Source organism: Lycorma delicatula, chromosome 12 (genome assembly GCF_047948215.1).
Source record: "Lycorma delicatula isolate Av1 chromosome 12, ASM4794821v1, whole genome shotgun sequence".
NCBI classification, from domain to species: Eukaryota; Metazoa; Arthropoda; class Insecta; order Hemiptera; family Fulgoridae; genus Lycorma; species Lycorma delicatula.
The window spans coordinates 50,583,969-50,607,904 of NC_134466.1; the positions used below are offsets into that span (position 1 = coordinate 50,583,969).

Here is a 23,936-nt window from a genome sequence, read left to right on the forward strand (position 1 = left end):
TAGATTTTTAAATTATTTTAATGATTTTTTGTAATTTATCACTGCTGTCTTCAGATTTCATCTTTTTAATTTCCTCATTGGATTTTACCTCATATTATTCTCCTTACCTCTCCATCCAGATCCTCAGCAAGAAACTGATTTTAATGCTTTAATAACAAATTGTTAATAAGCTTTGATATTTTATTATATATCCTTATCATAACATTTAACTCCACATTGTCCTACTTTCTGCCCCATTTAATTACCTTGTATCATTCGTGTTTACTTTCAAATTCAGTTTTTCATCTTATTCACTGCTAGTTTCAGTCGACATTACATTATCATAAATGAAAGATAACATTTTATTTATTGTTGCTAACTATTACTTTACAATGTTTTTTTTTTTTTTTTTTTTATTTAATTAAGATTAAAAAGGAAAGTTCATTATATCCTTCTTCAAACTCCTTTCTGTATTTGAACTTGCCTTTCCTACTTTTATTGTAGCAACCATCTTATAGAAATTATAAACATCATTTATTTCTATATTTCAATTTTATTTTTCCTAAAATATTCCATTCCATTCCATTATCAAATGTTTTTCTTCTGATCTACATAAATATGCAAATCAGTTTGATTTTGTTCAATTTCCTTCTAAAATTAAACAGAGAGCTAAAATTACGATTTATAATCCTATAAATTTTTTGAAACCAAAAAAGAAGCTCCACTCTCTCTCTCTCTCTCTCTCTCACTCACTCACTCACTCACACTCTCTCACTCACTCATTCATTCATTCTTCCATACATTTGCAACAGTTCATGACTTTAAGAGATTTACTTTTTTTAATAATAATAAATTGTTTGTCATTTATCATTTTTATTTAAATTATTATTAATTGTTTTATTTATTGATTTATTTCTTTTCAACTAGTGATGGTTGGGAAAAATTAGGTCTATATGAATACTACAGGGCCAAAAATGCAGCGAAAAAGAAAAAAGATGATGACATAGCTGCTGGTAAAAGAGAAAAATCACGGTCACCGTCACCTATAATTAGAGCGAAATCTCGTAGTAAAACACCTCCACCTAAAAAGAGATACAGAAGGTAATTTATATTGTTTAGTAATTTAATAATAATAATAATAATAATAATCATTAATTAAATTTGTTATTTATTACTGAAACTATGCGATACATTTTTTCTTGTTATCTGTTTTAGTTTTGCTCAGTAATTGAATAATACTAATAAAATTAATTTCTTTGATAAAAAGAGGTTAGCTTTGGGTCTAGATTACAGCTAGCTCAGGCTTTTTTTTTTTTAAAGAATTGATAACCAACTTAGGTCTCTGAGAAAATGTAATTGATTAACTTAGATTAAGTATATAGTTTATCAAATGAAGAGACTATGCTAACACTTTTTCTACTTCTGGCAATACCCCTTAATTTTGTATATTAAAGTTTTAATGACATAGCTTTTCTTTATCAATTTTATCCATCTGTAACGTTTGTAGACATGCCAGACATCTTTATACTTCTAGATGTTTGCAAGTACTTTTTAAAAGTAATTAGATAGCAAGCAACAAATCACATGTAATTTGCGTCACATTTTGTTGTAAAGAGTGCATTTTATTTTTTATCATTATATTGGGTTTATTATATATTAGAGAAGGGATATTTAATATTAAATTGACAAGAAAAGAAAATGGTATCTGAAAAAAATTATTGTTTTATAGGAATTTGTCATGAAATTAGGATTTGTTGTGGCAAGATTTTTAATGTAAACAAAAAGTAATTGGTTCATACTGTGTGCACTCTCACTGTTATGATTTTTTATCCTTCTTCTCATGTAGAGACAAAAGATTAAATTTCGAGAAAAAAATTTAATTATTTTTGGTAATAACATGTAATTCCTTACCAGTATCATTGCTTAAAATCTAATCATTTTGATTGAAAAGGAGCATTAAGCATTTAAGTAATTTTTTCATGTGTTACAGATAATTAAACATCATATAAATTAATTTCTGCATTATTAAGAATGGCACAAAGATAAATTCACAATGATAACCATATTTGATTATTTAAAGCAACAATGTATAATGTTTAGCATATCTATTTCTGTTTTATGTTTACTGTTATTTTTATAAATATTTTTATTTTTATTTTTTCAGTCGTAGTAGATCAAGATCCAGAGGCAGAGGATCTAAAAGTCCACAGCCAAAAAGAAACACTACTAGTAATAATTACAACAACAATAATAATAATAGTAGACGTAACAATCATCGAAATCGAGGTAGAGGTGGTGGACAAGGGAGTGGTGGAAATGTAGGAGGTGAGAATATTTCAAGAGGAAGTGGAGATGTGAGATCATCAAGATCAAGATCTAGATCTAGATCAAGGTCACGTTCAAGGTCACCGCATAATACACCTATGAGACAAGATAGTAGAGATCGTGACAGAAGTCCTACTCCACCATCATTTGTGTACGTATTCATATTTTATATAAATATTTAATTTTATATATTTCTTATATATATGTATCAAGAAACAATTCTTTATTAATATAGAGCAAAGTTTCATAACTCAAGTTAATTAGTATGAATGTAGAAGCTTATCAGTTAATGTAAATGTTCAAATTGTAGCCATTATTGTTTAGGCACAGCTGATAACACCAAAACTGATGGAATTGCAAACTTTGTCAAGCATATCAGTTGTTATTTGGGTGCATTCTCTTTCAATTGCTGCTCTCACTCATCATTTGTAGCCAGTCTTGTGCTATAGACATTTTATTTGAGGTGTCCCCTCAAAAAAGAAATACATCAGGGTGAGATCCAATGAACATGGGGAAACTCAACGCTTCCTATTCGCCTTAATCATCTGTTCACCAGAATTTGATCAGGAGAGGCCCTCATCTTGCCATAGCAATGTGGAACTACCCCATCCTGCTTGAAGTAATATTCTTCATTCCCAAACTTTTCTTGAATGCATGGCATAATGAATTCCTACAGCGAGTTCAGGTAAACTTCACTGTTCACAGTATTCTCAAATTAAAAATGTCCAATTAACCCAAATGCCGACAAACCTTACCCTACTGTAACATCTGGTAACTTCTCATGGTATTCCATTGTCAGATGAGGATTATCAGTTATCCAGTAACTGATATGCCAATTAATTGAACTGTTTAATTTAAATTTGGCCATGACACTGTAAACAATCTTGTTTGAAAATTGATTGTCTTCATATTTTGCGTAGTACCACTCAAAAAAATTGAATTCTTTGGTCAAAATCATCATCATTGAGAGCATGGACTAATGTGTGAATACAGCTTTTGTGCTTGACACACTTCTAAATGCAATGGGTGCTTGATCTCAAAAGGCCTGTCTCACTAGCCGTTTGCCAAACAGATTTTCTAGGAGATTTCGTGGGATATTTCTACGATCTCTCTTTCTCTTATGGAGCTGGTGATTTTTCATGGTCTTCAGAAATACTTCTTGTGAGTGGTTCCTTTTGCTTTAAACTTATCCCAGGTACAAGCAATGGTGTCTCATTGATGCATCTTATTGAAACATACCTTCTAAACTCTGCAAATATGTTCTCTGTCTTCCAGTAAAACTTAAAGATAAAGGTCCTTTTGTTAAAGCTTAATCTTGATTCAGTGATTATTTTAATTACAGTTAGTTGTTAATAGTAAAGAATTATAAAAATTTTTTGAGATACCCAATACTATATTCTTAGTTATACATAAATGTTAACAATCTTCCTTGAATCATTCAAAGATTGCAATTGTTAAGAATTATTTGAGGTGGTAAATAATTGTTGAATTATAAGCAAACTGCAACCATGTTTATTGACTTAAACAAATACATTATGTTGTCTGAGGATAGCCATTGAAACCATTTAGATAAATTAAAAAATGTAAACTTATAGAAGAGAGTTAAAATTGATTTATATGTAAACAACACAACATGATTGTAGTAATTGAAAATGCAATAAAGATTTATTATGAATGAATAAATTCACGACTGACAAAGCGACTGAAGAAGTTAGAATGCCCTACTGGTCAGTAGGAAAACTAACACTTTCAATAACCATCATTTTAACAAAAGTTTCAAAATTCTGATTCTAACTGTGACTAACATTAAGTGAAAAGTAATAAATTTTTTTGTTTATTTTTACAGTGGCTCTTCATATGGAAAGATATCAACAGAGAGATTAGATGAAAATAATAAAGGCCACCAAATGTTACGAAAAATGGGATGGAGTGGAGCTGGTTTAGGTGTAAAAGAACAAGGAATTGAACAACCAATTCAAGGCGGAGAGGTAATAGAATATTTTAGATAACATGTTCAGCAGTGGTTCAAAATGTTACTATTGAACACTTTATTCAAAAGTAACATTTTTTCTGTATAAATAATCACCGTGTTATGTATCTTTACAGTTGTTTTAATAACATCCTGATAAAAGCAGTTTCAGTTCAGTATGTCCTGCAACATTTTTTGAATTCAATGTCTACTCCACTCATCATACTCTTCTTATAAATTATATTTATGATTGTGAATTTTTTCTTAAATATGACTAAATATCAGCATACTGAAGAAAAAATACATATAGCCAAATCTATGTAAACATTGTTAACAATATTGAATTTTTTTTTAGTATTTTTACAAATTAAAGGGTTAGTTGTTTTTTTATTCTGTGGTACACTGCGTTTATTATTTTGTAAAAATATTTTATTTTGTAATGATTTTTATTCAAATAACTGGTTTCAAAAAACTTGTGCAAAAGGAAAACATATTTAAGCTTGTTACAAAAATAATAAGAACTTCAAGCTATCAAATTTAATATATTACTACTTATCCAATAAGAAAAAATTGACTCCTATTAAGTAAATATTTTTTTATGATTTTCCAACTTACTGTAAAGAAAACTATATTTGAGAAAATCCAGGGTGCTAGAAACAGTTTGTAGTTGTGTATTTCAGTTTATTAAGTCCACTTATTCAAAACATGTGGTAAACTGCAGTTAAGAAAAAGTCCAAAATCTGAAGTTTTTGTGCTTTTTTGGACACTTTTGGTTCAGTTGATTGCAGTCAAAACAGGAGATGCACAACTAGATGTTACAACAGTCATAAATCCAAAATTTCTACATCCTGTGGCTAATCATTTTTGATTTACGCGAGATACATATATACGTACGCACAGATGTCACGCCAAAACTAGTCAAAATGGATTCAGGGATGGTCAGAATGGATATTTCCATTGAAATCTGAAAACTGAATTTTTCACAATCATCCATCATCCTTCGTACAAGCAAGTAAAGATTAATGAATATTTACATGTTTCTATTTTTCATTTTATCCCAAATTTTAACAACAGCTGATTGTTTAAAAAAAAAGAAGACATTTACATCTCCTGAATATTCTGTTATGTTGCTTTTGTTTGTTATTCATTTTATATATTTGTCTAGGTGACATTACTTGGATATTTTTAGATTATGTTTGATTTTAATATTCAATCTTTTGTGTACTTAACAGTTCTTCATATATTTTTTGACTTTTTTTAGTTTCTGAAGTACATTCATCTATCCAAATGCAAAATAGTGTAAATGTCTGATTTTTTTCAGTTAGAATACCTTCTGTTTTTGTAAAATATCATTGTTAGGTAGATAATCATATTATTTTTATTTAATTAACATTTTCAATAACTAATTCTAAAATGGGTTGCCAAATATAACTGTTAATAAGTGATTTAATATAATCTATTTCATATATTCTTCTAGAAATGAAACATTTAGATAATGTTCATCTTTCAGCTAAAATGATATTTGATCAAGAGAGAGAAAAAGAAGAAATGATATGAAATTAGGTGATGGTGATTCTTTTCATGGAAACTCAGTTGTTGATCATTTGTTGATAGTGCATTGTTGTAGGAGGACATAAATAATTATAATAAAGTCAGAGAAAATGTTTGTCACAATTCAATTTATCCACAGATAAATTTGTAACTTTATTACAGTGGTTTTTTAATATTCCCCAAAAATTCCATTCATTAATTTTGTTCATTAGAATTAAAAAAATTTAACTTCTGAAGAAAAGAAAATGAATCGACCTATATGTATTGATTTTATTTTCTCAATATGAATGTTTATATCTTTTTTAAATGTTTTAAATCTTCTAAAAAAACAGACCACGTGCTGACATGGAGTGCATGTTGAGGATTGAAAAATCATAGTTTCTTATCTGCTCCTGAATATACATTTATACTTATTCGTCCTTCATTAGTTTCAAATATTTTCCTTGCTTACATTAACTAGTGTTACTTTTTTTTTATGTAAAAGTAAATTTTCACACTTTTAATAAAACAATGTAACATATTTTTATAAGTTCTAAAAAAGTGCTTGTGAATGAACTTTTACAATATCTTAAATTAAATTTAAAATAATCTATACTTTTATATTATATTTCATCGGTTAGCTTTCTAGTTTCTAATAATAACCTCTTAACCCACCGGGTTGATATAGTGGTGAACGCATCTTCCCAAATCAGCTGATTTGGAAGTTGAGAGTTTCAGCATTCAAGTCCTAGTAAAGTCAGTTATTTTTACACAGATTTGAATACTAGATCGTGGATACCAGTGTTCTTTGGTGGTTGGTTTCAGTTCTCACACCTCAGGAATGGTTGAACTGAGACTGTACAAGACTACACTTCATTTACACTCATACATATCATCCTCTGAAGTATTATCTGAACAGTAATTACTGGAGATTAAACAGGAAAAAGAAAGAAAGAATAATAACCTCTTATATTTTGTTAAAGTATAAAATTTTGATTTTACATAAGTGTTCTAAGTATTACACTCTTTCAACAGTCTAGTTAAGGCACACTGTACTAGAGCCGAGCATAATCTACTGAATGAGTGTGAGGAGTTCAGTTGACATCCAAACTGTCTCTTTAGTCACCAGATAGCCTTACTAATTTTACCTTTTATAATAATTAATTAGAAATCTGTCTTTATTTAATAGTTGTCGTTAATTACATGAGTTAACTTAATGTCAGTTTTTACTACCTTATTATTAATACATACTAAACCATATTCAGTAAGCTTTCTAATAAGAATGTAAAAAATATTTTGAGTAGTAATTTATTTCAGGTATTAATAGTTATTATTACAAACAAATTAATTTCTTATTACCATTAAATAGATAATTAAAACAAGTTTAATTATTTTAATGTTATTCTCTGCTTATAAACAGTGTGTTATGGTGGGGAAACAGTTAGGTAAAACGTTTTGTAATTTTGTTACTTCTACATTTGTTATTTTGTGTGAAAAAATTATTATTATAAAAATATATTGTAAAATTTATGCCACATTTAAACATAAGAATAAAAAATTAAGCTAAAAAAGACATAAATTAATAAAAATTATAATAAAAACAATTCATTGCTGTTTGGAAACAGGAAACATCACAGGTTGAAAATTCAACAAAGAATGTTCAGGTAACTTGAAACAGTATGCATAGTGAAATACTATAGCCTTTTTGTGAAGTACTGAAACAGTACTCAACTACAAGCAATGTGCTTCCTTCTATCAATAATGATAGATCAGACAGCACACAACCACATACCTGAGTGTAGTTAGCATAATATATTAACATAGACCAAATACCCACATGGTCAACAGCACCATAAGTGTTGAAAAAACTTATCTTCAAGATAATACAAAGTGATTTTTTAGTTACCCAATTTTAAATGTAATTTAAGAAAGGGAAATTTAGGTGGAATAAAAAAATGTATTTCTTACTTACAAAAGAGATTTAATAAAAAGCTATTGCTTACATAATTATTAAAGAATATGCTCAAAATGCCCACCTCTTGCAGTTATACACACACAGACTCTTTTGTCCAAAAAGACTCTTTTGAATATTGGAAATATTCGTGATTAAGTCTGTAATATTGATTTTAAGTTCATCAATAGTGTGAGGATTGTTTTTAAAGGCCTCTGACTTAATATAGCCCCACAGAAAGTCGTCAGAAGATGTGAGGTCTGGGGACCTTGGAGGCCATAAGCCCTTGCTTATTATTCGATCATCAAAGAACTCTTGCAGAAAATCCATGGTTTCTCGAGACACGTGGCATGTAGCGCCGTCTTGCTGAAACCAGCAATACCGTTCTTGAGGTTCCAGGAGGGACACAAATTGGCACATAATATTCCTGTATACTTCCATCATTTACTGTCTGTTCGAAGAATATGGGTCTGACTATACGATGACGAGATATCACACACCATATGCCAATTTTTTCAGGATGCAAAGATTTGTTTTGTAAAGTGTTAGGATTTTCAACCGCTCAAATTCGACAGTTTTGACTGTTCACATAACCATCGAGATGGATCCAAGCTTCATCACTAAAGAATAGTGTTTAAAAATTTGATTCCGTTATCACTTACAAGAGACCTAAACCAACGGGAATATTGCAATCACTTGTTTAAATCTGGAGGCTGAAGCTCTTGGACTTATAGTACGCGATACAGATACAATTTCAATTTTTTAAGCTTTCTGAACAGTCGAATATGACAAACCAACTTGCGTGGAAAGTTTTCATAAACTTTTCCGTGGAGAATTGAGCAATCTTGTTTTCACATTCTCTAAAACGTCATCTGTCAAGCGAGTTGGTCGACCGCTACATTTTCTGTCGCAAACACTACCTGTCTCTCGAAATCGGTTTGCTAGCCTAGAAATTGACATTTTTTTCTGGCAGAGGAACGCCAACAAATTTAATTTGAAATGATTCTTTTACACTCGCGTACAATTTCATAGCAAAATATTGTTCAAGAATTAAAACTCGTTGTTCTATGTTAAAAGAAATTCTGTTTGTAACACAACCGGAAACGGCACAAAAGTTTACACAGCTCAAGGAGAATCAACTCACACTGCCATATCTATACCGGTTGAGTAGCGCTACCAACTTCGTGTCACAAAACAAAATTTCCCTTTCTTAGAAAAAAATTACCAGACATTAACAATTGGGTAACAGGACTAAAAAATCATTCTGTACATATGAAATAACCAATTTTGTATAAAATTATTGATGTTGAATATACAATTGCAAATTGTAAAGATATAATGTGCTAAAATGTTTTGTCTTGATTGATTTGATGACTTAAAAGAAAAAAATAATTATATTTGTTATACATTTCTTCAGATCAGGGACAGAACCGATCAATATAAAGGAGTTGGTGTAAGTCTGAACGATCCTTATGAAAATTTTCGTAAATCTAAAGGACAAGCATTTATCACAAGAATGAAAGCACGTGCTGAGGAAAGAGTGTAAGTTACTAGATTTTTATCTATTGTTTTAAGTACCAATTTATTTTTTATAGTTATATTTTTAAAATTGTATTGGTGTAACTGTGGCTGTTGTTAGCTAATATTTTTTGAATTATAATAATTAATCTATCCAATGTTTGGAAATATGAAAGAAAATATCAAGGGGTGTTTAGCACCCACTCTGGCAATCAAATCAAAATTTGGCAGAGAGGCAACGACACTAACAATTTAATCTTTAAAATAGGCTTTTTCGACACCTTCCTTTGGAAGTTGTCGAATGTATTTTAAATGTTATGTTTTCAAATTCATTTTATTAAATAAATAAAAATGGTTTTGGATATATTAATTGGGTTTAAAAATTCTGAAAAAAATGTAATCTTATGCACAAAATAGTTTTTCGATTAGCATTCTTATTTTTTTATTGGATTACATCAAATTCTCACAATAACTAAAAGTATTCAGACTTGAGAGTGGTCCAACCAATCATCAGCTGTTCAGATGAAAGAAGAAAGAAAATGTTTATACCTCTCAACTGTTAATATAACATAAAACAGGCAAATCTAGGTGTTAACAGCTGTATTTCCATAGCATTTATGTAAATAAAATATTCATACAACAGTATATGGTATTCAGCTATGTTCGTGAGGTTGAGTATGTTTTACCTTAAACTAATGATGCTCTGCAAAATTCAGTGACTTACTTGCAGTTCACTATCAAATACAGTACTAATGAAAATGAAATCAAAACACATCCCATCAAGTATTTTTCTTGATTTATTTCTTATATTGAATGCTGTTCATCCACACAACTACGCTTTTTCAAAACAGAAGAAATTTGCCTCTGAATTTATTTTCAAAATAAATGATCACTCTTTTTTTTTAGAAAAAGGTTATTTATGAGCAAGTATAACTTTATGGTTCACACTACTTTTTTGATTAAATTTTCATTTGATAATTTGCATACTACATAAATTTTCTTTTGCCTTTCAATATAAGATTTTTTTATTAATTCTACATGAAACTCTGTGGACAAATCCATCTTCATCTCCCTTTTCATCCCCTTTTATGTGTTTAATTGCTTCGTCAATTTCTTTGTATACACACGCTACCTCATCATCATCTTCATGGGCATTTGTAGGCATATAGACGTTAACAATCATTGGTGGCTTAGGTTTTGATTTTATCCTTATTACTATGATTCTATTGCTAGGCATTTTGAAATACTCTACTCTCTTCCCTATCTTCTTGTTCATTATGAAACTTACTCTTGCCTGCCCTTTATTATATAAAAATTACATATTAGAAACAGTCACATTATATTATATAGAATTATCACAAAAATATGTTAACAACAGTTCCATTGCACGAAAAAATGCAATACTTTTACCTAAAATCGACAATGAAAAATAAAAGCGTGCATATACATCAGTTTTATTTCAATTTGTTACCGTCTGAACTCAAAAATAAATTGAAAAATTGGGTTAGAATGCTAAATGAAAACAAGGTCTATTTGAAATAGAGAGAAATTTAAGTATTAAGAAAAATGTAAATTTATTATGTATTGGCTGATTTTTCCAGGCTGTGTACGGATACTTAAGCATCTCTCTAGGGTTCAGTGTATACTTATGTAGTTTTATGTAATTATGTATTGTACCTTATTCTGAAACTGGGTAATAGCCAATAAATAAAAAAAATAATAATAAAGTAATGATGCAACATCACATCAATATGTCTCCTCATGTGACTATTCACTTTCCTTCAGGTTGCTTTAAACACTGACGTGTTGAACCAACGAAGGATATCAGTGCTGTATCTTCATTGCAACATCGGGATCTGTGCTGGCAGCTTATTTATTGCTTTCATACCACCTGTAATGACATTGTGGTCACCCAGAGAAAAGTCTTTAGATAAATACTGCCCCAAGAAGTGCAAAATGTAGAGATCCCTCTCATCTAACTGCTGTCACACAGCAGTCCGACTTCAAACAATTCACCATAAGGCCAGACAAATCCCTTGCTTGGTTGTCACCAAGAAAAAGAATTGAGTGACAAACTTGCAGCCCAGCCGTGCTCAGTATTCTCAAGCAACTGTGGAGGTTTCTCTTGTCTTGAGAAAACTGATCTTCCTCAGCCTCACAACATCAAGGTCAATGCTAATGCCAACTTACAGTCCTTCAACCAAAGCCTTTTTTCTCCCCATTCTTCGGAAAACTGAAGCCAGAATATCAGAATACTTCTCCCTCAGGTAAAAGATCTTTAAGTTCGAGTACTACTGTATATTGTAGATAAAATATAAAAATAAATGAATAATGTGTAAATTTTTTTTTATTAGCTACAAATAGAAATACATACGAGGGTTATTTTTTTTTCAAGGTTCGATCAGTTGCGAAATAAAAACCCGCTCAAAAATCGGATGAACCTTTGCGCATATGTGTTGCACAACGTCTCTAGTATGGCCTTCAATCATGCCATGTCACTTTGTTTAGTTCTGAACACACAGCTAGCATGTAAACATGTCTAAAATAGCTTTTCCCGCCAAGTGTGAAGTGCGTTGCGGTAATTCAATTTCTTCAGGCTGAGGGGTGTAGTGCAGCTGAAATTCATAGACGAATAAGTAATATGTACGGTGAAACTTCAATTAGTGACAGCAAAGTGCGACAATGGTGCAGGAACTTTAAAGCAGGACGTACAGATGTTCATGATGCAGGCGGTCAGGAAAGGAAGCGAGTGTCAACCGATGATCTAGAGCAAGTGGATGAGGCAATTTGAGAAAATCGTCAGTTCAAAATTTCTCTAGAGTGATTCGTTTCCTGAAATTTCAAGGTCAGCTCTCTACCCCATTGTAAGTGAGAGACTTCAGTACCGCAAACTGTGTGTGAGATGGGTTCCCAAGATGCTGTCCAACCATAAAAAAACAATGAGAATGGACGCCTCCCTAATGTTTCTCCAGCGCTACCACAATGAAGGAAAAGATTTTTTGACCAAAATTGTCACAGGGAACGAGACATGGGTCCATTTCGAAACTGAAGAAACAAAAAAACAATCCAAACAGTGGATGCATTCTCATTCTCACAGTAAACCAAAGAAGTTGGTGGCTACTGTGTTCTGGGACCGGAATGGAGTTCTCTTGGTGGAATTCATGGAACGTGGCACGACCATCACTGCAGCCTCATACTGCATGACTCTTCAACGTCTACGAAGGGCAATTTAGAATAAGCAGAGAGGAATGTTGTCGTTAGGTATTATCTTTCTCCATGACAAAGCGCGGCCGCACACTGCAGCTGCAACAAAGAAGCTCCTGCAGCGTTTTCGTTGGGAAGTGTTTGATCACACCATACAGCCCGGACTTGACTCCAACCGATTTTCACCTCTTTGCTTGCATGAAACGCTGGCTAGGACAAAATTTTGGCACAGATATCGAGCTGCAGACCAGCGTAGAAACATAGCTGAAAATACAGGCGGCTCCGTTCTATGACGAGGGTAATGGAAAGTTGGTACCACACTACAACAAATGTCTAAATCAGAGTGGCGACTATGTAGAGAAATAGTATAACTATGTAAGTACTTGTTACAAATAAAAATTTTTATTTTCACTGTGGTTTTAATTTCATGACCGATCGGAAATTGAAAAAATAATAACCCTCGTATGAAAATAAAAAGAAATGAAAATACATGAATATTTAAATAATGAAAATAAAACTTGAAATAATATTAAATTTATTCCAAAATCTTTTAACTTGCAGATCCAAACTTAAACAGGAAAAACACATACAAACTCAATGCAAAGAGGTCCTCAGGTAAACATCTGCACAAGTGAAGTACAAACCTTGACCGAATGAAGTAGAATTTTTTAAGGTCTTATGTTAGTTTTTTGTTTATTATATACTTTTTTTATCAATTATTTGTTTTACTTTGCTTTCTTTTACAGACAAGAAAGAGATAGAACTGCTTAGTGTATCAGTTGTGTTATGTTGGACTTAATAGATCCATGGGACTCTGTTTATGGATCATGTATTGTATATATAATTAATATATTTAAATATTAAATAATGTTATAATGATTATAATTGAATTGTCATTGTCATTATATTACTTTTATTGTCTTAATTATCATTATTTAATATTACTTCCTTTACATTCATTAAAAATACTTTTTATTGATAAAGTGCTCTAAATTTTGTTTAATTTATTATTTTTTACTAAACTGAAATAGGCTTTGAGTGGTTGCTTCCTCTAATCCTATCAGCAACTCTTTGTAAGCTTGGTGAATGTTGTTGAATAAGAATAAATTAACAATAACCAAAATTAGTTTTAATAGATAAAATGTGTGGTTTTAATTAAGTAATGATTGTTACAATATTATAATTGATATTGTATTTCATTATAGTAACTATCTAGGTCATTCAGGAAGTTTTTGGTCTGACACAGAGATTGCACAAATGTGTTTGTTTAGTTGATTGTTTGAGGTGATCGAATAAAGCAAACTAGTTTTGACATTTTCTGAAAAATTAGTAAAATTAAAGTTCAAGCAACAGCTTTATAAAGTACTTTATAACAATAAAATAAACCTCAAAATAAAATGGACTGTGGTCAGTTTAAAAACTGTTCTATAGAATATATGACCAAGGACAGTCTGTGATAAAATACAGAACTTATACATCTTTTTAAAAGTTATTATTACTGCATTAGTAGTTGTAAATTAAAATTAGAAAATCAAGTTGTAATAATCAAAAGAAATCTCTCAATTGGTAAATTTTTTTAGAACACATACCTTCTAGTATTAATATTGTTAATTAATGCAAAATTATATTAACAAAATGTCTCTTTAAAAAACAAATCCAAGAATATGTTTCTACAGAAGTTGTTTTGAAATTTATTTACTTAATTATCACCCTGAGTTTTTGCTAGTAGAAATTGAAGAGCCCCTTTAACCCTTTCAGTACTAAGCCAGAAACCATAAATTGATCTCGGGGGCTGTTCTTATTTTATTAAATAAATTGCAAAAATTATGAATTCATCATTTTTTAATGTAGATTTATAATATCTTCAGTGAACATCATGAAGCTTAGTTACTGATGGTTGCAGAATTACACAGAACTGTTGTCAAGCATTTTTTGTCTATAATAAATGCTACTTTACTTTTTTTTAATGGAAACACTTTTTATTTTGTAAGTATACGTGAAAAAACCAATGTATACAAAGTAAATAGATTTTGTAATCTTTTATTTTAATTATTAAGAAAAGTAATGTTTAGGATCAGACTCTGTATAGCAACATTCTCCACAATAGCAACTTTAACAAAAGTTGGATTGAGCCTCCTTGATCCACGAGGTACGCCTGGATATATCCAAAATAAATAGGAGAGATTTGTCTGGTGAATTGAATCTAAAGAAATTTCACAATTTAAAAAAAAATTAAAAAACTAGAGAAGGCAGCATCGGATATTGTGGGCTGCCACTTAGAAGATAACATGCGATTGGAAGCACTGGAATGCCTCAACACTAGACAGATGAACTAGAAAAATACAAATTCCAAAATCAAACCAAAACAAATCACCTATATTTCCACACACACAATATAAATTCACTCATGCAGACTGGTAAACTAAAAATAATAACTGGCCTAATGGACGGACACAAAATTCTCATCATGGGTTAGCTGGAAATAAGAAATACTGACCAGGATGCCGAATCTCAAGGATATAGACTCTACAAAGGTATACCTGGGAAGAGGGTGATGAAAAATGTCCCACAATGTGGAATAGGTTTATCAGTGAGCCCCAAAATAATAATAAACTCCATACAAGAATTCAAGTCACAATCTCCAAGAATCTCATTATTCACCCCATAAGCATCTAATAAAACCTACACTATAATATGATGCCCATGTGCCTACTAATAGTAAAAATAACTCTCCAAAAGACCATAAAGACCAAAACAGAAAGGTTCTGGTATCTACTCAACCTGACTATAAATAACATCCCAAAAATCCATATTAAACAGTTAATTGGAGACATAAATGCTGAATTAGTCAGAGAAAGCAACCAGAATACCAACCAAAGAATACCACAACTTCATCAGAAAATGGCAAGTCCAAAAGAAAACAAACAAAAACGACAGACTCATCAATCTCTGTAGAAACTACAACCTATCCTCCAAAATCACATATTTCAAGAATAAATGTCAAAATCTGGAAACACCAACTACACTAAAGGAGAATGGCAATTAAACCATGACTTCATGGACAAACACCACCACAAGGAGATCTACAATGTAAAAATCCTCCGAGGAGTAGACCCAGACTTAGATCACCATGTAGTCAAAATTAAAATTAAATTTACTCCTCAAAGAAAGTAACAAAACCAAGCCCTAAAACTAAAAGAAAAATGAATGCTACCCAACTAATCAAGAATGAAAATTACCAAAAAGCAACTGAAAAAATAACAATCACGGATAAACTTGAAGATCTAGTTAACATCCTTAAACAGTTCGCAGAATAATTAGCTCCTGTGAGATCCTGTAAAAATATCAATGATGGAACATGACGAAACAGTGGAGAAAAGACATCAAGCATGGCTATTTCACCAATTCGAAAAATCAGAAACATCCTTCCAAAATCTAGTAAAACAAAGAAAAGAAACCCCCTGAATCTTAAGGAGAATAAAAAACCATAAATACACACTTAAATCAATAGAAGAAGAATTCAATAAAACACAGTCAAGAGACTAAAACCTTCAAAAATCAGCTCCAAAAGTATCAACCCCCTACCCTAGTAATAAAGAATGAAAAAACCGTAAACTGGCCTATAACAATAAAGACAATGTAAAAATCCTAGATAAATATTTCAGCAAACTCCTAAATTGCAAAGAACCATCAGAACTTATAAACATAAAAAAACATCAACCCTCCCACAATAAAAGAAGTCTTCCAAGCATTGGGTGGTAAGATGAAGAATTAGCAAGCAGCAAGGTCAGACTTTTGTAGAGATCTACAAACATGCAGAAAGATCAGCAAAAATTACCCTTCATCAACAGCTTTTCTACATCTGGATTAAAGAACTACCAGAACACCAGATGACTGCATTGTTTTTTAACGAGATAATGAAATAACACTGATAAACATAATTTTTGTTTCCTAACATGCAATACATGATTTTAATCTGTTTTTTTAATGCTGACAACAAATAATACCTCAGAATCTTTCTATTACCTACCATTTTTGAAAAATTTTTAAATTTTAATTAAAGGATTTTTATCATTTTTCAACTTATAGTTAGCATTTTAAGTTCCTATATTGTATTTTGTTAGCTGGTTTTTTATTGTTTAACTTTGTTAACATAATTTGTAAGTTATAAATAAACAATACTAAACAAAGAATTAAATGATATCATAGTCACATTATGACATCATATCTAAACTGAAGAGTGAGCTTCATGGACAAGACTTAATCATGTCTGTGCAGGTCAAAACATGTAGCTGAAAACACAACTGTGTTGTTTGTGTTAAGCACTGGATTTAGGAATGAATTAATTTTGTTCAGTCTTATTGCTGACTTAAGTTTGTTAACAATGCAGTGTCATAATGCTTCAAAATTGTGTAAATGATGCCTTTTTTATTGTATTCTGTGAGTTTATCATAAAATGAAATAGAAAAAACATTACACTTTTAATTAAAAAGGCATATCATTTGTACTTTCACTATAAAATTGCTGATCAGGATAAGATGTGGGCTATATTTTTATTAAGAGGATAGTGTTCTGTATATTTAATAGGTACACGAAAGGCTTTGCCATTTGGTATAGCCATGGTTTGGTGTGAACCAAAGGATCATATAACTAATTGTTACTTTTGTTTAAGAACTGTGTCTGGAATTACTAAAAAATCTAAACATACTGTAAAATATCCTTTATTGCAATCTGTAATCAGGTCTGTACCTCAAGTGAAATTATTCCAGTTCCTGAGCCACCTGTGAATGTATGTTTTGAAAACAGCGATGAATAATCAGGCAGTACTGAGGAAGACAACAGTTCATCCTTAAATTCAACCACACGTAATATTTCATGACAATTGTCCTAACAAGAGAGTTTTTACTTTATTATGGAGATTCCTGAAATTGCAATTACTATTTGTATCTCATAAAAAATGGTTTCAATCTATGTTAAAACCTTCACATACATTATACTGTTTAATATACAATAGATATCAAAGTTAGGAAAGATATTTTTAAAAAATAAAACTTGTTTGTAAAATTTAAATTATTTAGACAAACAAACAGAACTTTTTTAATAAAAGTAAAAATAATCTTATTTATTTTTATGCAAGTGAACTGTGTAAACTGACCACTTAAAAATCAAGATTTATGCTAAAACTTTTGAATTCCATTATCACTATTCATCATTAATTAAATCATTAAAGGATCCTATATAAATATATGTGAATATTGTGTATATCTATTTAGCGCTTGAACCAGCACCATTTATTATTCATAGATCATATACATTTTTTGGTCGGCTGAGCCAGATATCATCGGAGATTTCAAGAATCTTTTGGTTATCCAACCGCAGATATTACATGCAACTTTAAAAATCATAATTTGAAATCTACAATTTCAAGGATCATCATTTGTGGAATCATTAAAAGGCATATTATAAATTCATATACAATTAACATAATTATATATATATTCATTCAAATATTAAAGTATCATATATAACTAAAAAGTAATAAATGTCTATATTTATTTAATAATTGAACCATCAGTAATTACGTAGAATAATTACCCTAACCATGGCGGATATTATTAAATCATAAACAAATACATATATATTTTTTTGTTATTCGCTAAAAAGCCAACGCCTCAAAACCCTGAGCCAGGGCAGAGAATGTTTCCTTAAATTTCTTTATCTTGGGAGTAATCCTTTGCCTAACCAAAGCTGAATCGCTTCGCAGATCTCTATATAAAGACCATAAATTGATCATACTGATACTCAAAGTACCAAACCAGGGGGACAAAGCTCCCCCATTACCCCCAAAAAACTCATCAAGCAGATTATCTTGTGAAATCCAAGTGGAAACACTTGCCACTGCCTCATCTTTCTCACGTGAGGAGGCAGAGGAATCAGTGATTCTTACCTCCATCATTTCACCAACCCTATCCTGTTTGGGCTTGAACTGTTTCCTCGAATCACTGGCTTCTGACATTTCTGCCAGAATACCCTATAAAGTCAAACTATCTAAATCTCAATGTATCAACTACTAATGAAGATGGGCAAGCCCACATATGTGACAACTGCCTGTAGCAACCTACAGACAGCCAGAGCCCTGTAAATCCTGTCACTTAGCACCTCTTAGCCACTACTGGATCGATCTCATAAATACCTGTTCCAGCAAGCAGTCACAAGACCTCGGATTACAGCCCACATTCAAATTGTATAAGAATTTTATGGTTTTTAGTTAAGAAAACCAGAGGCAGGTCCAGCCAATCGAGTTGCACATACAGTAACATTGGCATGCCTGTGTTGGTTTAGCCGCCATACCTTACATCATCAAAATTAAAGAAATTCAAAAACGGTTTTTAGATATTTATCTAAAGAGTGTTTGCAAGCCCAAATCTAGTGGATATCTCACTCAGTGCAGTTGGAAATATGTCAAATTTGTAATCATTGTTCAAAATTTTTTACATTTCATCCCTTTCAAGGTTAAATTTTAAAAAAATAGAAATTAGTTTTTTGATATTTACATGAAGATGTAAATATCCAAAAATTTGTTACTGAGAGATTTAAAAATAGTAAATTTATTTGTTACACCATTTTAACTATGTAAAATTGGAATTTCAAAAAATCCTTTGTTCATATGCACTTACACCATAAGAAGAACGTATATGCAAATTTCATCACTACATCTTCTATAGTTTTTGCTGTGTATGAATTTCATACAACATATTTTATATATATGTAATATAATAGAATATGATGTAATCATTAGTTTATGACTTGTTTCTCTCCTTCCACATTTAAAAAAGCTCTTGAATAGAGAGCATTTTCCCTCTTGGAAAAGCTTTCCTCAGCAGTTGCTGGTAAAGTCAAAAGCTGAGTGAAATTGGTGACCTCCTTGGAAAATAAAATCAAAACATAGGGAACAGGGAAAATAAATAATATTATCAAGATATACTGGCTGAAGTAGAGTACAAATATAAGAAAAAACAAAAAAAGGATGAGATTTATTTATGAAATTTCCCTCAAATATATGTTCAGTCATATGTATGATGAATCTGGTGGATTCATGTCTACATTGTATGGTGCATGAGATAATAATCCCCACTTATACAACAAATCAGTCAAAACCTCTTCTACATTTAGGATGTCATCCACTGCAGTGGTCTGGTCAAGTCAGATTGATTTTTATTCATTTTTCTTTGCAATTCCTCCAAGAATTTTCATTAATACATTGATGTTAACACTTGTTCCCACATAGAACTCTGACAACCTAAACATGTAAGGTTAAGTATTTGCTGATATTTGACTGTACTCAGTGAAAATTTACAGGGAGGATGAACTTCTCCACATGATTGACTGCCACACAACTCTGATTCAAAGTCTGTAACCTATATTTCAACAATAAATTATTTGAAACATAAATGCGTAACCTATTATGATGTTGCAATGTACAGGCAAACAGTTTTCAGCCGTCAAACAGTGAAATTTTCATTCAAGCAGTGAAAATGTTCCTTTCTGTAAAATTGTGTTTTTTAGAATACAGAGTATAGCTTTTTATAGAATCCTAAAAGGTTGTGGATTTTTTTCATATTTTTTAATGGAACTCTTAAAGAAAATACAATAAAATTTTTACTTTGCTCACCTGCTAATATTTTTGGCATTCCTGTCCTTAAATCATCATTTATACTTACATGTCCTTCTTGAAAACAAATAGCCCAACAGGCAACTGAACAAAGTGGTCATCTGCCAAAAACTTTCCACAAAGCACTGTGCATTTTTGGTCTAGATTTTGCCATGTAAAATTTCAATCTTGAAAGATTTTAATCTTCAATCATTACTGTACACAAGGACCTAGACATCATCTCTTACACTTATCAAATCAAAATAGCCTTTACTAAAGAAATAAAAAAGCTCTTGCTGATTCCTCAAGGGCAGTTAAGGAGGGGGGTTGTTATATCAACTCCAAGGTGATCCCATATCGAGCATTATGAAATGTCTGTCATTTATTGAACAATATAATTAATTTTGTGGCACTATTCTGATCAAGATTTTTCCAGTGTTTCTCTTGTTTTCTTTAGTCAAATGCTATAGCAATTTCTTATTTGAAATAGCTAATACCATTCCTGAGATTATCTATATTTTTATAATCATGTAATGGTCTGACTAAAGTATTGTAATTTATTTTTTTCATGTGGTGTTAGAAATGTAGCACTTTTTATCTTTTAATGTTACTTTTGTGGTGTGGCGTCATATTACAAATTTAGATATGGCTAATGTTATGTCATTCATAATTTTGATTCATGATGTTTTTTGAAAAGCATTAACCACAAATGAAACATTAAAACTGTTTTATTTGTTTTTTGTTTCTTCATATTATTAATCCATTTCTGTATACTTGGCACGTTAAAAAAACATATATCCATATTAATCTATTAGAATGCATCTGGTAAAGTTCATTATGCACAGCCCCATACAACAACCTATGTATGTATAAAAATATGTATTGTTTGCCTTCTACTTAATCTCTGCTCCTTACATTCACATTATACTTATGCCAAAACTGATAAAACTACAAACTGAAATTAATACTCCTGAATTTTGGAACCTTATCAAGAAGGATTTGAACTATATTACTAGCATAGTCATAAAAGTGACTAATTTCTGTTTCAAAATATTAAAAGCTATTAATGACTTTAAAACTGAAATTATAAATTACAACAAAGAGAGATTATTTACCACAGAGATTGTTCTTCCAAAGGACCTTTTGAAGCAAATTATCGGTAATTACCGGTATCTTCTTAACTAGAATTACTGGTAGCACATTAATCCAACTATTGAAATCCACTTATCAAATTTATCATGTTTGTAAATTTTATATTGTTTAGGTCTTTGAGTGTAAAATTTTTTCATTGCAGTTAATTCTGTATATATGTGTTGTTTTATAAGGTGATAAAATTTAAATATAAGATATAATTTAAATTTATAAGGTGATAAACTTTCAGATGTTGCTGTATAATGCCAGTATATGTTATTGGAACCTGCTGATGAACATTTGTCCGGTCTGGACACATTTTAAAAAACCGTAAAATTTTTGTTAGTTTATTGTATGATTTTGTGTATTCTGTTTGTAGTCTAGAAGTGATTTGCTAAACTTCTTTCCTGAAAATGTTGGCATTATGTGTCTTCAGTCACTAATTGTGCTTTTTTATTTTATTCTGTATTTATTGTAGGATTTTGTTATAAGTAAGTGGGTTTCTATTAATTGGTGTGATATATTTTGTATTGAATTCTTCAGTATAGTTGTCAACTCGCAGAAGTGTTTGTACTTTATTAAGGATTTGTTTAAATATATAAAACTCATTATATGTACTTCTCTTAGTTTTGCAACATTTCCACAAAATTCATAAAATCAGTATAGTATTAATACAGAAGTGAATATATATAAAAAGGCTTAGAATTTTAAATGTATAGAATCTATACAATGGGTAATTAAAATAATTGCAGCATAATAATAAATTTCTTATCTTTTTTTTTTCATATCTGAGATATTAAAAAAATGGATAAATTATGAGACTATAAATAGTGTACTGATAAAATCATACGTTATCATTGACCTAATTAAATAGAAAATTTATAAAATAATTGATTAATTAAATGTTTTAAGGTTATAAATAAAGCTTTCTTTATATAACTTCTAATCAAAAAAAATGCTTATCCACATTTTAATATTTAGTCCTTTTTTAAATAATTAATTGAAAAAATTATTTACTTCTTAAAATTAATAAATGATTTATTTACTTTTTACATAATATGGCATTTAATTAAATATAGTTATAATGTAGCCAATTTTACAATGTCCATAAAATAATAGTAGGTTTTAAATAGTTATAACTTCAGAACAGAACATTGTAGAGAGATGAACTATACATTAAATGAATGAGAAACACTCCAAGTTTCTTCCCTGATTTTTTATGTGCACCCTTAGTTGGCCTGGAGATGTAAAGACCATATCAGTCTCATGTCATATATCCAGCATGATAGAAGAATCGGCTTCAGTGTTCCTTTTTTCTAAATGGTCCAGATTTCATATTTGAACGGAATACACTTTTGTTTCGACATAAACCCAAATTAGAAATCCTTGGGGGTAAGACTGTGGGGGGCCAGGCAATCCGACCAATTGTTGAAGAAATGTTTCATTAAGAAAATCCTGCACAGTTGCAGCAAATTGTGGAGGAGCTCTGTTTAACTGGAAAATGAAATTCTCCAATGTATTTATTTATTTAGCGTATGGCACCAAAACACAACACCAGTTACAGTCAAAAATTACAAACAAACATTTAACAAATTAATATAAGCTACTGATTCTGGAGTTGTCATCAGGAAATCTTCAGGATTCCCTTTATAAGCTGTCCTAGGGCAAACTTCTGTGGATGTGTTTAACAGTTTGATTTTTCACCACACTCACAAAGGGGCGTCAGTGTTTTACCCCATTTATACAGGAAATAGGTGCACCTACCATGTTGAGTTTGTATTCTGTTTAGCGTTGACCATGTCATACGGTCAACAGAGGAATGGCTCTACGGAGCCATTCCACAGGAGTAGACCTGATAACCCCGGCAATCATTCTCATAATGTTAAGCTGATAGTGTCATCAATTCTATGAACATAAAGGCTGTTAAGCTACACTAGCGCACAATATTCAGCAGCCAAGAAGACAAAATTCAGAGCTGATGTGTGCAAAGTGGAAGCCGATGCTCCCCACATTGTTCCACAGAGCTTATGTATAATGATGTTTCTTGCTTTCAATTTCTCTGCAGTTTTCATTAGGTGTTCCTTAAATGAAAGCGTTCTATCAAGTGTCACGCCTAGGTATTTTGGTGTCTTATTGTAAAGAGCCATGTATTCTCGAATAGAATTTTAAGCTCCCTATTAGCAAACTTGTTACTCAAATGGAAGCATGACACCTCTGTTTTACTAGCATTTGGTTGGAGGCGCCATCTCTGGAAGTACCTTCGTAGCCATGCTTTTTAGATCTTGTCTCTGGCATGACTGCAACACAGAGGATGAAAAGGAGAGGTACAAGTACCAATCCTTGTGGCAGGCCGTTCTTGAGTTTCTTAGGTGAACTTATACCGGATCCCATGATAACTTGGAAAATTCTGTCGTTCAACATGTTATTAAGGAGGCGAGCTGTTAGTTTGCAAGGGATTACACGGAGGACCTTACAAATCATGCCTTCGCACCAGACAGTGTCATAAGCGGCCGATAAATCAACGAATGCAGCAGAGGTTTTAAGATTTCTTTGGAACCCAGCTTCAATGTACGTTGTGAGCAAGAGAACTTCGTCAGTGCAACTTTTTTTTGGCCTAAAGCCTGCTTGTGCAATTGGTATAACATCAAATATCTTCTGACAGATTCTGTTGTAGATAA

General features: G+C 31.0%; 1 protein-coding gene across 2 annotated transcripts in view; it reads left to right on the forward strand.

The window, feature by feature from the left end:
- The window catches only part of scaf6 (SR-related CTD associated factor 6), a 54,875-nt gene extending 41,514 nt beyond the window's left edge, over positions 1 to 13,361 (forward strand). The window contains exons 13-17 of one of the 2 annotated variants that reach the window (XM_075379844.1): positions 907 to 1,080; positions 2,144 to 2,455; positions 4,151 to 4,292; positions 9,172 to 9,296; positions 13,223 to 13,361. In XM_075379844.1, the coding sequence (XP_075235959.1) occupies positions 907 to 1,080; positions 2,144 to 2,455; positions 4,151 to 4,292; positions 9,172 to 9,296; positions 13,223 to 13,247 (778 nt within the window). In that variant the 3' untranslated portion in view covers positions 13,248 to 13,361. Of the gene's footprint in view, positions 1 to 906; positions 1,081 to 2,143; positions 2,456 to 4,150; positions 4,293 to 9,171; positions 9,297 to 13,037; positions 13,187 to 13,222 lie in introns of those variants that run through there. The other variant, XM_075379843.1, reaches the window with a different exon arrangement.
- The last annotated feature ends 10,575 nt before the right edge of the window (positions 13,362 to 23,936 follow it).